At 38.3% G+C, this 16,031-nt stretch overlaps 1 protein-coding gene across 1 annotated transcript; it reads left to right on the top strand.

Moving 5' to 3' along the window:
• Positions 1-4,000: 4,000 nt before the first annotated feature.
• LOC133386661 (interleukin-20-like) lies at positions 4,001-14,405 on the top strand. The gene is made up of 7 exons (XM_061630360.1): positions 4,001-4,102; positions 7,018-7,208; positions 9,125-9,303; positions 10,898-10,960; positions 11,436-11,588; positions 11,894-11,968; positions 13,228-14,405. The coding sequence occupies exons 3-7, from the start codon at positions 9,145-9,147 to the stop codon at positions 13,306-13,308; spliced, it is 531 nt and encodes a 176-aa protein (XP_061486344.1). The 5' UTR covers positions 4,001-4,102; positions 7,018-7,208; positions 9,125-9,144; the 3' UTR covers positions 13,309-14,405.
• The last annotated feature ends 1,626 nt before the right edge of the window (positions 14,406-16,031 follow it).

Genomic DNA, 16,031 nt, shown 5'->3' with positions numbered 1-16,031 from the left:
GACAGGAGTGGATGAAATTTGCAGGTTTAGTGATTGGAGGGATGTGGGGCTTCTGTCTGTTAATTTTCAGTTTAGTCTATGGTAAGTTTTAGTATTTGCTGCAGTTATTTTTCATCTGTGTTTTTCTTTTGTCTATTTTATGTTATTTTTTTGTATTGCAAGTCACCTTGACACTGTTTTGTGGTACACATCTTTAATTAAATAAATAAATATTTAATAAATAGTATTGCCTCTTGAGTGGATGAAGCCTGTCAATTTTCAGACAATTGCAGAGTTTCTGTGTCAGATGACTTTATAATCTGAGATTTTAAAAAACTGTTTCCTGGCAGAATTGGATGAGATTTGCAGACATAGTTGTCCCTTGGAGGGGGGGTTGCCTGCCAAATTTCAGACAGATAAGTGCCTTGTACAAGAGGAGTCTTTAAAGCTAAGGGAAACCATTTGCTTCTGCCCTGTCATTTTGTATGAAAATAGCATACATCATAGAGGTGCCCCTAAATAAATAACCTGCATGTATCAGGAGGGTAGTTGCAGGAATTTTTGTACAAGGAAAGAGAAAGGGATTTGCTTCCTCCCTCAGCAATTTGTGGGCAATTTATATGAAAACAGCACACATTGTAGAGATGAAACAGCACTGCAATTTTTGACAATTTGTATGAAAATAGGACACATTGTAGAGGTGCCCTAGACATGTCATCCAGAGTTTGGAAAAGTTACTTTTTTGAACTACAACTCCCATCAGCCCCAGCCAGCATGGCCACTGGATTGGGCTGATGGGAGTTGTAGTTCATAAAAGTAACTTTTCCAAGCTCTGATGTCATCTGCAAACTTTCAGAATGATAGATATGGGGTTGAGGAAATGGAAAACAGTCTAAGTTCTTCCCCAAAGCACTGGGATTGGAAATAAAAAGGAGAGTCCTCCTAAGATTACTCTCTTTTTAGGAAGCAAGACATGTCAATTACAAAATGATATCTACCCTCTTTTCCTTGCCCTGACAGATGTTTTCCTGTTAAGGAACTTGGGGGAGATGTAATGAATTTTAACAGACAGACTGAAGCAGTCTGACTCTGTCCTCCAAATCTCTGAAGCAAATTCTTGGTTTTGGGAACAACCTGGTTTCACTTCAAACCACTTCAGGGTGATTATTATCATAATCACTTCATCAATTAGAAGTGGCATCTGCTTGATTCTACTCACCTTAGTAGCAGCAGCTGTAGCCAATGAGGTATAAATACCAGTAGATCAAAGGATGTGATTTGTATATTTTTACAAGATTCAGGCCTTTTGCCACTATTTGCTTCTAAGTACATACAGTACATATACACATAGAAATTATGATCATATAAATAAGGTCAGATATTTGAGGGAGGAGGTTACATTCATTGCATCAAAAAGTTTATTTTTCTTCATTAATGAATATTTTAAATCAGGAAAAGTTCTATTTTCCCACACACACACAATATGCTTACAGAAACCTGAAAGCCAATTTATTTCAGTCCGGCTTAAGTGCATCTAGGTATTCTGGATGGTGGCCATATATTAAAACACATGTTGCTGAGCACAGGATACAGGGTCTTCTTGGTGGTGTTGCCTCTCATCCAGTCACTTCCAAGTTAATTGAGTATAGCCTCTACAGCAGGAATTCAAGTGGACCTTTAAAAACTTGCTGGTTGCAGATTGCCTTTTCCTAAGTGCTGCCAAGTTTTGAAATTGTGGAGTGGTTTTACATTGTTTCATGATAGCTTTTATGGACTGTTTCGGGACTAGGTTTTTAAAGATGTTATTTTATCATGGTTTTAAAATTGTGTCATGTATCTTTTATATTTTGTTTGTGTAAACCACCATGTGAGGAGGCCTAAAATATTGAAATAAATGAATGAATGCTGCGACTAAAAAAAAATCCCTCCCACAACATAAGGTAAGATGGCTCTTAAAAATGAAGAACACAGCCACCTGCCTTCTGATGAGGATGGGAGGCTAAAGACTCAAGCATCTACAGTGGCTTCCTTTTGCTTTCCAAGCACAATTCCAGGTACCAGTTTAAATCTATAAAATCCTAAATTGGGATGGGGAACCTTAGGCTGGGGGCCAGATATGATTCTTTCAGCCTCTCTATTCAGCCCTCGGGAATCTTCCTCCACAGATTGTCCCTCTCACCAGCCCTGCTCCATTCTCTCCTTTTCTGTACTTATGTCTGGAATGTGTCTTTAAACTGTGATAATGTCTCTTGCTTCTCTAAATAAAGGATGGAGAAATGTGTGTATGTGTAGACAGCTCTGGATTTTGTGTGGCTGGAATGTAGCCCAGTGTACAAAGGTAAAAGTCTCATTCGTTGGTCTGCCCACTTTTGCTTCTTGCCTTGCTCAGTGCTGGCATGTACTCTCCAGAACGTTACTCATGAGGTAATATCACCCTTGGGCTAAAAAAGATCCCCGCCCCCAGATCTAAATGGTTGAGGACCAACATGTCTAAGTGATCACTTCCTGCCCTAATATCCCTTCTGATCTCAAAGATCAGTCAACAGCACCCTTTGACCAACAATGATGATTGATTGCATATGGACAACAAGAGTAAACAACTCTGCAGGAGGGAGTGGGACTAGCCTGCAACTATTACCAGTTTTTTTAGGGCCAAGGAAATATAGTCTCGAAAAAACCCTCGCTGTGTTTGCAGGTGATGAAATTAGGAGACTCATTTTGCCAAAAGTTCTCCAAGTGGAGGATCTTAAAAAAAAAGAGAGGATGGTATGCAACTAAAGAATTCTGCTAGTGCATTTTGGTTGTGCAATGGAACTTCCTCTTCTTATATAGTGCCCCCTAAATAAGTGGTGTGGTTTCCCCCAACCCAGGAAGAGAGTTCTATTGCACATCAAAAAGTGCATATGCTAGCGGAACTGTTTAGTTGCATACCACCCAGAATTCTTTAAAAAAAGGCACTTCTGAGAAATGTTGGCCCAGTTATAATACTAAATAAAAGCTATATTGCTCGGTCATACTGGTGGGTGACGTAAGAGAACAGGAACAGGAGCCAAGGCGATTGCTTCATTCACCAATAGTACATTAAACTGGATCCACAGTTGTGCCCCAAATTCTCCATGCTTGTTGGTGAAATGGTGGTGGTGGTGGGACTTCCACTAACTAAAGGGGGGGGGTGAAATTCTCCAAAAGTTCAAAGAGAGCCCAAAAGAGAAAATTCTCAGGAAATATATCAGATAATTATTCTCTAAGAAATTTTAGCCCAGCTCTAGTTTTTTGTCTTTGTTTTTAACTGTTTAGTTGAACTAAAAAGTGGCATAGATTTGTTTTGGTTTTGGTCTATCCCCTTCCCCTCAGTTTTTACTCTGTCTTTAGATAAAGCTATAAATGACCACATAAAACAAGAATTTTTTTTTAAAAAAATGAGATGGAAGTGAAATATGATTGTTCTTTCACTACTAATACTATTGAATTTGTCATACCTACTTGCTTGGATACCTTCACCAAATTTTCTCCACTTTGCCTCATGCCTCCTACACATTTCCCCCCTATTGAAATGGAAAAACGTGCATTCCTCTGATTCACCGAAACTGTTTCATCACAACTGTTTCCTAATACTGTATGTCAAAGAAGTGTTTCTCTTTATCTTTCTCATCATCTCACAAAAAACTAACAGAGCAAGCAGAACTATTTTTGACTCCTAAAACTCAAAAGCTGCAAGTCACATCCCTCCCAATAGATGCCCAAGAGCTAAGAGTTTTGCTTGTGCTTTCAGCACATTTGTAGCACCTTTTCTACATATTCAGATTTCAAAATCTCACGCAATGAAAGCAAAAGTGTTCTGCTTCATCTGTAATGTTGGAGGTGTTGAAGTGAATCAAATCCAAAACTGCTGACTTGTTCTGTTCCAGTTTTTAAGATGGCTGCATGGAGTTAACCAAGGTCAACTATTTCTTTTATTTCCTGAGATGCTGTGTAGCTGGAGACTGTATGCTCTGTTTGACTATATTGTTCAGGAGTTGTTTTGATCCAGGTTGTAATGGCAGTGGCGGCTGGTGGCACCATGTCAATGGGGCAGTGGAATCCACTCAAGGTTCTGGTCTGAACTTTCAAAGAGCTATCCAAGGTGAGAAAACCTGCTGAACAGAACAGTTTTCAGAGTCCATCTAAATGTGCACTTGGCAGATCTGTATATATTTCATTCACCCACCACATCAAATAATATATATCTCAAGAATTCAATGGAATTTGCTCCCACAAGATGCAGTAATGGCTACCAGCTTGGATGGCTTTCAAAGAAGATTAGACAAATTTGTGGAGGACAGGGCTCTCAATGGCTACTAGCCATGCTGGCTGTGCTCTGCCAGCCTAGTCAGAGGCAGCATGCTTCTGAAAACCAGTTGCCGGAAGCCTCAGGAGGGGAGAGTGTTCTTGCATTCAGGTCCTGCTTGCGGGCTTCCCCCAGGCACCTGGTTGGCCACTGTGAGAACAGGATGCTGGACTAGATGGGCCACTGGCCTGATCCAGCAGGCTCTTCTTATGTTCTTAAATACAGAACAAACAAAAAGAACTGTATCTATACTTTTACACACCTCTTTCCTAAACCCCTAATCCTGAACCCCTATCATTTTTTTCAGTGGGAATATGGCTGAGAATGTATTTCAACTTTACATGATTCAGTAGAAAATACAATATTGCGGGGAAACACAAAAGTGAGTAGAAAAAGAGGAAGGCCAAACTAGAGATGGATTGATTCCATAAAGGAAGCCACAGATTTGAACTTACAAGATCTGAAAAGGATGGTTTATAGCAGATGCTATTGGAGGTCATTGATTCATAGGGTCACCATAAGTCGAAATCGACTTGAAGGCACATAACAACAACAAACCAAATAGACTAAATTAGTTGAACTTAGGTTCCATTGAAAACAGTGATACAAATTAAGTTATGGTTTACGTGCTCCAGTGATTTCAGTGGAACCCATGTTCAACCAACTTACAGTGCACTTCTAACTATGATTATTCAGAAGTAAGTCCTACTGAATTCAATGGAGCTTACTTCCAGGTAAGGGGGATTAGGATTGCAGCCGTCATCTGGATCCAACCCCTTATATTGTCTGTAAATAGGTATTCTGGAGGAAAAAGAATGGAAGCACTAGAGCATCCTGCAGCTGCATTAAATGATGCCAGAATGTCACAACATATCTTTAAAGAGGGAAGCAGTATTCTAATTGTCTCTTAACAGGTGTAACATGCTGGAAATTACCTTGCATCTGAAAGACAGGAAATTATGAAGGCTCAGGGGAAATTCCTAAAACCCAGCTTGTTCTAAATGGGGGGTGGGCAGAAACCCAACAAGTGCACAAGTCAAATTTATTGATCCTATTTGTATAAATCCAGCATAGTTCAAATAAATGGCTGTTCAACATTCAAATAATACATAAACATTATTAAAAGCTACACCTTCCACCACAAACAGCTTCATCCAATTGTGCATGGAATTACAAACACCAATAATTTTGTAAACAAAACTTCACATATTCAAAATGAAACTAAAATCTTAGAAGTCTACCGCCATGAAATCAGCAATGACTATTCCCTGCCCCATATCACCCCTAAACTGCCACAAAGTGATAAGTTCTTTTTGAAAACATTAACTTCAGCCCTAAAACACTCTTATTAATCAAAATCCAACTGTCTTCTCTAGGAAGTTGAATCCTGCCTTTCCATATATTGACTTTCTCATTGTTTCTTACAGTTTTATTGATTGTTGATGGATATTGTATTTTAATGTTTGATTCTTCTAAGCCACGCTGAGAACACTGTAAATAAGTGAGAACAAATCACTCATCAAAGGTGTCCTGCCCACATTTTTATCCACTGTATTGCTAACATGTAGAAAACTGTGTATCACTTAGGCAAAATGGGGGAGAGGGGGACAGTGACTCAGGAGCATGTATATCTCTGGCATTGTGAGATCTGAAAAGTAATTGCATTTGCAACAATTGCAATCCCTTTTTGAAAAGGTGTTTTTGTATAAAAATGTGTTTGCACATTTATATTTTTAGGTACCTGGCTAAAAGAATGTCAGTATTTTGTGGGAGGGATTCCAGAACATAGCAGAACTTAGGTTTGTGTATTTAAAGTGGATTAAAGTGCTCTGTCACCCTAGTGCAATAAATCCACCTTTAAAAAACAAACAAACAAACCCAGACGTTTTAAATGAACCAGAATGGTTTAACAATCAATCCCTCTTCCCAGGGAACTTGGGAACTCTAGCTCTTTGAGAGGAACAGAGGTTGCCTAACCACTCTTAGCACCCGAAAAAAACAACAGTTCCCAGGATACTTTGGGAGAAGCCATAACTGTTTGAAGTGGTATGACACTACTTTAAATGTAAAGTCCAGATGGGGTCTAAGCCTCATAATAAGCCTCAAACCAAGCCTAAGCATGAGTAGCTGAAAATGAAACAATCGTATATTCTTTTCCTGTTTACTCCTGCCTCTACTTTTGTCCTCTTTCCATTTTTCCTGTGTCAAATAGAAATTAAATGTGATTCTTTAGCCTCTGCAGCAGTTCATCAACTAAGCTGTCAGAACTGTCAGAAAAGATATGTGTCCCATCTTTTATGAATGATGTCATATGTGGCTTTTTCAACCTGGGTGCGCACATCCAGAAGCTCCTGGATATATTCTTGTTCCGATTTGTACCAAGATGAATTTTTCATCTTAGTATACATACTGGACAGTTCATTTATTGTGAAGCGTAATTTTTTTTCCTGAGAAGACCCTGACAGTGTAATAGTTCTAAGAGTAGAGCTCCATTGGTGTTGGCATCTTTTTTAACCCAGCTAAATACTAATATATAAAACTACTACTTAATTACTATGAAATGACTGAGAAAGATATTGGAAAAGTTCTATATTATTTGTTAGTATCTTTGACAGGTGTATTCCCAGGAACTGACAGGTATGTAAGACATCTTCAACTTTCTTTACCTTATTATGTCACTTGCTACTTATTCATGACTCTGCATTTTTCAGATTGCTTTTGGGAAACCTTTTCTGAAATATGCAAATGAAGCACCACAGAGATATTGAGAGTAAAGACTCTAGTCTCCACCCACAGGCAGGTCAGAGGAAATTTCCTGCAAAGTCTTTCATATATATAAAGGGCCAGAGCTAGGTAGTTAGAATTACACATCATTGCAAATCACAGCATCCAAGTAACTAAGGTAAGCAATGGGTATTTACGTCTTGTATTAGCTTGAAATCTAAAGGCATTTGTATATTGAGAGAAATATATTACTGATTGTCCATTAAAAACAGCATATCTCCTGATTACAGAATGAAAAAGTTTCATTCCTTTTCTTTTATTATTAATTTGAGTTTTATGAATTGAAGTATTTTAGCCTCACTGGGTTGTAGACTGAATGTAAAAATAATTATTATCATTGAATTTAAAATCTGCAAGTCTGGTAGAAACCTTGATGTCTAAACCAACATTTTTTAACATTCTGATGCTAAAGACATTATGTTGGATTAAAATGAGAGATTGTGTACAGAGTATACTCAGATCAGAAAAGATTAGGCACAGCAAATTCCCACTAAAATCAATGGGATTAAGCCCTTAATTGTATCCTGTAACTGCAGTGATTTCCTCTGGATTTGGACAAATGTGTTAAGAGTGGATGGATAAGTAGTAAATATATATCTGTGTAAACAACACTGTCATTCATCCAAACCAGAGCTTGGAAAAGTTACTTTTTTGAACTACAACTGCCATCAGCCCAATCTAGTGGCCATGCTGGTTGGGGCTGATGGGAGTTGCAGTTCAAAAAAGTAACTTTTCCAAGCTCTGATCCAAACATCTGATTGACCAACATTTATTGACCCTTCAGAGTAAATTAGTATGTACAGCATCTGTATAGGTTTATATTTGCTACTGCTTAGATGTGTGATACAACTAACTTAATTTCTAATGAGCTAAATCTGAATTAAGTAAAAAAAAAATAATTTGATTTATCATTCATATTTTCCTATGTTCAAAGTGAACATATTTTTCTGTTGTAATCAATGGATGATAAGAATGAAATAAAAGTTCACTGCTGTTATTCATTTAAAGTGGATTTATGTGAGGGCATTATGCGTTCACCTCAGATGGGACACAAGTCCAAGTCAAGAATTGCTGCCTTGAAGATATCAGACCACTTCAGAATCCAAGATGGCTCAGATCTGAGAGCCAAGGAGAAGTGGGGTTTGGACTCACTTCAAAGCCTTGGGAGTGTTTCTAAGGATACTAATCTGATACAAGCTCTCCATAAATGGAAAACACCAGGCAAAGAGGAGGAGGGAGGCAGTGGAAGGGGTGTGTAGTTCTGTGACTGACCACTCTACTTTCCAATCAGATAATGATTTTACCAGGTCTCCCCTTTGGCTTCCAATCACAGTGCTTTTGGGATGAATATAGAAAGATTGTGACTTTGGTGCAAATGGAGCAGAACACAAAATAATTGTTTTAAAATTCAAATACTGTTTTTTATTTATAACTCTCTATCACCTACACTCACCTTTCTGAAATTCCGCAGAGAACTTACTTAGGGGCACATCTACATTTTATCCCATGTTGATGCAAATTGCCCACAAAACTACAAGAAAGGATATAAAAACTTTTTTTAAACTCTCAGAGTTTAAAGGTGCCTAGCATACACAAAAAAACCTGCACTTACCTGTTTGAGATTCAGCAGACTCCATCCTCTCAGAAGGAACTACTATGCCTGCAATGTTATCCAATTCTAAAAAAATTAAAAATAAAAATATTATAGGCATTTGTTACTTTCCCCATTGTAATCAGTGGAGAAGACATCTGAGGCTGCAGAAAGTGAGACATAGTGATTCTCTGCCTTAGATCCAAAGTGAAGTGTGATGTCAGTCCATGCCGCTAAGTCAAGGCAACCCCTATCCAAGCCAACAAGGCAGGTCCCAAGGGTATGTCTATTGACAGAGAATATGAATTTTCAGTGTAACACATTGTGGGCATCAGTGATTAAAATCTTACTTTCCTCAATAAAACCTGATTTTTAGAACTGCTTAGCAGTTTAACTGGACTTTTATATCAACAGATCACTAAACAATTTGTGTCTTTTTATAGGAGTAGATTATCAAACAAAGATGGGTATCAGATTTTTCTCCTGCCTCGTTCTCCTTTCATTTCTGTCTGACAAGATTGTGATCACAGAAGGCAGAGGACTCAACTTTGGCCAATGTGAATTGAGTAGGGTATCTTTTCCGGAACTAAAGGACTACTTTGGTGTAATCAGAAAAACTGTGGTGAGTATCATCACAAGGCAATCCATGCTTGACTTTTGGTCATTGATCTAAATTTTGGAGTGTTTAGCAGATTTAATCCTTTCAGCACAGCAATTGTCCTGATTAATGAAATCAAGATGAAAATAGCATTCACATCTGAAACACATCATGTTTTGAGGCTAGATTACTCAGAATTCCTTGTATAACAATTAACCAAATCAATTAAATGTAAATATCACAGGGAAGATGTTTTTCATTTAGATGGTCTCACGTTAATTCTCTGGCATCTCCTTTTTGTTGGGAGCAGCTACTGTGAGGGAGAAATCGTCACATTTCAGGAAACTGAAGATGTGCCCCAGCAGCTGTCTCACACCTATTTTCTCTTCAACTACACTTCCTACCTACTACTTCATGCGGCAACAAACTGATAAGTGTCCAGCTAAGTGGAGGCTTCTAAGGAACATCACCATCCTGATCTCCTTTCTTGCTGTGTTGTCTTTAGAAATAAAGGATACACTTGGAACAGTCAGCTTTGAAGCTAGCATCCCCACTGGTTGAGCCAAATTCTACATTAAACTCTTTGGGACTGATTGACCAAAAATCCCAAAAGAAAATTCTGTCTCCAAAAACATTATTTGGATTAGACAGGAGCACAGAAGTCATACATCCTAGAGAGATGCGGTTCTTCATATTTCAGATCCAGATGTCTGTGTACATGCTAATGTTTAGATACCTAATTTTCTTAATACCAGCTCAGCAAACTTCTATCAGTGCAGAGTCAGATGAGGGAAATTAACGTTATAATGCTTATATTTTGGTTTCTTTTCTAAATTGCATGTATTTGCTGATAACTGTATCTCTCTGTTTACCAATAAAAAGCCCTTTAAAAGTGCTCTAAATAGATGTAGTTCAGCAAGCTCAATAATCTCTCTCCCCTACTTTGCCATGCCTAGATGGTCAAGTAGCACTACTGGTCAGAAGAGAAGAGGATACTAGGTGACGCTGAGATGCCTCAAAGGGGTCATAGACCTTCCCCTTGAGTATAACCTCCTAAGTACTCCCCCACCCCCCAAAGGGCAATACTTATCTTGGAATAGAATAACTTACAGAGATCTGGTGGCAGTGAAATAACTCTGTGGTAAAGCATAGAGGAACATATTTTAGTCAAAACTCAGATATGGACAGTGTGTAAAAGAGGTGGTCCTTTAGAGGAGAATGACAGCTACCCATTAAATTGATGGGGCATCTTCACAAGATTCCAGTTCTGCAGAGAACTTGCCTTCCCAAAGTGCTGTATTGCCAGTGGGAGCTGACATACTGTAATTCGTGTAAGCACTTTGTAGCTACTTAGTAAACAAAAACTGCAGAAGAAAAAAGCAGCTTGAGTCCCAAGACTGGTGGATCAACAACAAAGATTCCAACAATTATAATAATGGGAATGTTATAGAAGGGGAAGTGCAGCATTGAACAGATCTAGGTGCCTGACTACATTGCTCAACTGTCTTGATTGGATCCTATATTAAATAATGTATAATGCTTGTCTTTCACACTCCCTTCCCCTGCCTTCCAGTTTTTTCTTCTACTCACATGATTTCTCTTCTTTTTGTAATTGCAGCAAACCCAAGATAACAGGACTGATGTGATACTGCTGAAGGAAAGTGTCTTACAACAAGTTCCGGTAAATATAGCTTCTTTAGAATACAAAAGTGTTCCAAGTGACTAATTTGTAAAGGTCAAGAATGTATATTTAGTCCATTTGTATATAAGAGGGAAGAATGGTTAATGTAAATTGTACAAAGCATGTGTATAACTCTTTATATGTTAGCTACCCAAAAATAATCTGTTTACTTGATTCCAGATGTATATAAAGTATTAACTGCCATGGGATTCCTCTTAGCCTGTAAAGTCAGGATGCATTCATAAATCTAAAATCATTCCAGGTTTGTCCAGATCTGTATTCCCCCTCCTGAATTTTGTCATGCCATGTGTTAAGAGTTCATACATTTGGTGAAAGGCTTCAGTGCTTAGAGATCAAATATTATACATATATGGGTGAACTAGTCTCCTGAGGGCCAAGATATCTTTTTGAATCCATAATTGAAAAAAAATTGGATTTGACCATTCAAACCTCATGTTTTTTCTTCCTGCTTTAGATATCAGAAAGCTGTTGTTTACTCCGCCACCTTCTGAGGTTTTATGTTGAAAGTGTTTTCAGACACTATGAAGCAACAAGCAACCTGCTGAAAAGGAAAACCAGCACTCTAGCCAATGCCTTCCTTAGCATCAAGGCAAATCTGAGACAGTGTGTAAGTATGATTCATGATTGGTTCTGCCATCAAAATGAAACTAATGTAGGAATCTGCTCTCATTATGCACCTCAATCTCAGGAATCCCAAATGTCACAGTAATGGAAATACATTTTTACAAATTAAGCAGTACTACTGCACTGGGAGTTAAGTGAGAAGGGATTCTGTACTCAGATTTCCATCTAAAATTAAATGTCAAAGCAAAATTTCAAAGACACAAGCAGGATAAATAGTTTGCTTCTTCATTCTTGTTCTGTGTAATCATCCTAATCATTTTTCCTCTTGTGTTTTTTTCCTGAAATCAGCATGATCAAAACAAATGTTCCTGTGGGGAAGAGTCCCACAGAAGGTTTCAACTTGTGCTGGGTGAATACGAAAAGGTAACTTGGCTTGTTTGTTTTTCCTCTCCACTATTTAAGACTGAGTTGTTGCATTACAAAATCCACATAGCAAGTTCTACCCGGAAGCTTTTGAACTTTTGGGAAGACTCGGATATACTGTATATTTCGTTCTTTCTGTGTATACCTAGACCTGAGTCCCCTCTAGGCTCTCATCCATCTACATATCAGAGAGCAATGTATGTAGAATGCTGTTGTCATACCACAATCTCAGTGTGGGTTTTCCATGTTGAGATTAGAGATGCAATTCCTAATTTGATTGCAGATGGAACTGTGGTTGGACAAATCATTCCTGTTTAAAAACCAATGATTAGAAAGGGAACCACCCCATGCTACTACTCCTTGGGGCTTCAGACAGAATTAACACCACTCCCAAAGGAGAAAGCAGAATAGATAAATATGGACTGGAGAATGGATAGTCATAATGCAGGTCCCATAGGTTTGATGCTCACTGCAGTGCATGCAAAATGGTGAAGTCCTATGGAATCCCCTAGTGCAGACCTATGACCTTTAAAATATTTCTTAATATATACTACACTATTTGTCTTCTGTGCTCTTTGAGGACTTAACACAAAGCACATGAGGATATAGGAAAAGCAATTATTAGTTCATGTCATGTAATTGTCCCAACCCAGATCAGATTTTCTCTGAGAAAGCTACATGACACTGTGACAGTTGGTCATGAGCAATGTTCAGTTCCCTAAAATTCATAGCATGTTCAGCCAGTTATCCTACATCCATTTATCTTGTCTCACATTTCCTATGTCTACATATTGCCATGATCTGTAATAAGAAAAATCTGGGACCAACTTTATCACATGAAGGCTACAACTTAATATTGTCTCATGATGAGCAAGATAGTCACCACTGAATATTAAAATGTATGTAGTTAATAATAATGTGAAAATGGTATTGGGAGTGATCCAGTGTATACTTTATACTGAATATGCCATGTTACCAATGAATTACTCCACAATCTGTTAATGTGCTATTAACACCATTCTAAAATATTTACTGGTTGCCAATGGCTTTGTTCAGTCTTACAACCCTTCCTATGAATAAATTATCATATACTATGAAAGGTACCTCTACTCTTTAATGTAGATTATGAATTAAATATTTGGAAATATTGTAGTCACTCTGTAAATAATGTTAAAGAGAAATATAGCTGGAAGCCAACATATTCAACAGTCTGTAATGAACATTTGAAATTGTTTCTCTCTCCCCTCCCCTGCTTGCAGCTTGATCAGAATACAGTACCAGTCAAAGCTCTGGGAGAGATGGACCTTCTGTTTGCCTGGATGGAAGGCTTCAAGAACTAATCACACGTAACTGAAGTTCTAGAAAATTAAGAAATGCAGTAGTTCTTTTTCATTTCAATAACTTACACGTATTTATATTTATTTATATTTATTTGATATTTCTTCTTGAAATGAAAAGCGGTATATAATTTTTAGATAATATTTCTTTTACAAAGGTTTTTTTAAAACTTTTTGTTAGGAAGTTGTCCAGATCTTGGCTGATATAGCATAAAAGCTACTGGACCAAAACCAGTTTAGCAAATTTAAGGCAAGTGAAGATCTGGACCACTTACACTGCAATGCTAAACCCCAATCTGTGCTGCTGGAGGGAGTTAAGATAGGCGGGAGTTATCTCATCCTCTGGGCTGTGTCAACCTTCATTGGCAGGGTAGGCTTCACCATTGTGAATGGGGCATTTTGGGGTGGAGTGCCAGTGGGTTTAGATGTGCTCAGGGCCAGCAAAAGCTTGGGGAGCGGTCCTTGAAACAGTGTTGATGATGGAGCCCCAATCTATAGCACCCACCTCTAATCAGGGCCAATCCCAGCTGGCTTCTTTGAGGCTTTTGGTGAGGTTTCCAGTGATGAGCTTCATGATGTATCTTTATAGTTAAGAGACTACAGAACAATCCTAAGTGAGGGCGGAGGAGCAACATGGCAGCTCTACTGCCACATCCCAAGGCCTGTGGGCTTATGTTGGCCGAGGCAGAAGGTAAACAGCTAAAGGACCCAGATCAGGCCCCTCTTGGGGAAATGGGGCAGTTTTGGATCCAGCTGATCTATTGCCAGCTCTGTTCTACCCTGCCCTAACAATGACTTGTTTGGGGCTCTATACTTGCTGCCGCCAACAGGAATACTGCTCGATGTAGCTTTTCACACACCACACATTCTGCAAGTGTAGTAGCAGAGCCGCCTTCCCAGTTGGTGGAGACTGGCAGACAAGAACCTCCACCATATCCTAATCCTCTTCAGCATCAAAGATCAGGGGCTTCGAATTGCTTTCCTTGTAATTTTGAAATTTCATAAAGCATTAATACTTCAGAATGGGGAGGCACTGTTGAGCCTCCATCAGTCTTACAAGAAGAATGACTGTTACCCATTACTTGACCCTGTAACAAAATTTGCTCTTGTGCATTCCAATGTTATTTATTATAAGTAATTATTTGTGTTTGTGTCTTTACTGTTATTTAAACGTGTGTTATTTAAAATATTTAAGCATATTTAATTATTTCATTTTAACACACTAAAGTTGTAATGTATTTATTAATTATTAACAAGGTATTTTTATTTGAAATGTCTAAATTGTTTGGAACCCTGAATTTATTTTTAGATACAGTGTTAATGTTTTTTATCATGCCTAAATAAAGATGCACTATTATTTTACAATGATCTAGATGTATTGCTCTCTTTGAACAGTAAGCTGTAGTCTCTGAATAGGAAAAAATCTTTTTAATTCTCACACCCCTTCCCAAAATATTTTTAAAATATACCCCCCCCCAAAAAAAGTACTGAAAGTACAAACAGCTCAGTGGTAGAGCATATGCTTTTCTTGCCAAAGGTTCCAGGTTTGATAGCTGACATCTCCAGGTGGGGATGAAATCTTGGAGAATCACTGCCAGTCAGTGTACAGCAGGCATGAGGAATTTGTGATGCTCTGGATGTTGAAAGACTCCAGCAACCTCACCTAGTATGGCCAATGGTCAGATGATGGGAGTAGTAGTCAAATAACATCTGGAGAACCATAAGTTAAACATGCCTGGTTGTAGGCAATATTGAACTAGAAAATGGACCAATGATCTGACTTAGTATAAGGCAGCTTTTTATGCATCCAGAGCTGGCTGCTATATGGGCCTCTACTTGAGAATCATGAAAATGGAAATGGACTACCTTCAAGTCGATTCCAACTTATGGCAACCCTATGAATAGAGTTTTCATGGTAAGTGGTATTCAGAGGTAGTTTACCATTGCCTTCCTCTGAGGCTGAGAGGCAGAGCCTGGCCCAAGGTCACACAGCCATAGTGACACCAAAATACTGCTAAATACAGCACATTCAATACAGCACTTTCAATCATGCACTTGAGAAAGCTCTTACATATTTTAGAATTATTAGATCTTGTAGATAAGATGCATTATATCAGGAAGACTAGTAGGACACATTCAGAAGTAACGAGTGGGGTACCACAGGGCTCGGTCCTGGGCCCAGTGCTCTTCAATATTTTTATTAACGACTTGGATGAGGAGGTACAGAGCATGCTTATCAAATTTGCAGATGATACAAAATTGGGGGGCATAGCTAATACCGTGGAAGACAAAAACAAATTTCAAAAGGACCTTGATAGGCTGGAGCATTGGCCTGAAAACAACAGAATGAAATTCATCAGGGATAAATGCAAAGTTCTACACTTAGGAAAAAGAAACCAAATGCACAGTTATAAGATGGGGGATACTTGGCTCAGCAATATGACATGTGAGAAGGATCTTGGAATTGTTGTTGATCACAAGCTGAATATGAGCCAACAGTGTGATGTGGCTGCAAAAAAGCAAATAATAATATAATAATAATATTAATATTATTATTAATAATAATAATAATAAATTTTGTTTCTAGGCCGCCTATCTGGCCGCACAAGCGGCCACTCTAGGCGGCGTACAAGATAAAGTAAAATACAACATACAAACTACATAAACGAAACCGAACCCACCCATAGCTAAAACCAATGGCACCCAAAAGAAAAAAAAAAAGCAAA

The sequence above is a fragment of the Rhineura floridana genome, chromosome 6, assembly GCF_030035675.1.
Source record: "Rhineura floridana isolate rRhiFlo1 chromosome 6, rRhiFlo1.hap2, whole genome shotgun sequence".
In the NCBI taxonomy this organism is placed as follows: domain Eukaryota; kingdom Metazoa; phylum Chordata; class Lepidosauria; order Squamata; family Rhineuridae; genus Rhineura; species Rhineura floridana.
The sequence above is the reverse complement of the archived record's forward strand: the minus strand, read 5'-3'. Positions and strand labels throughout refer to the sequence as shown.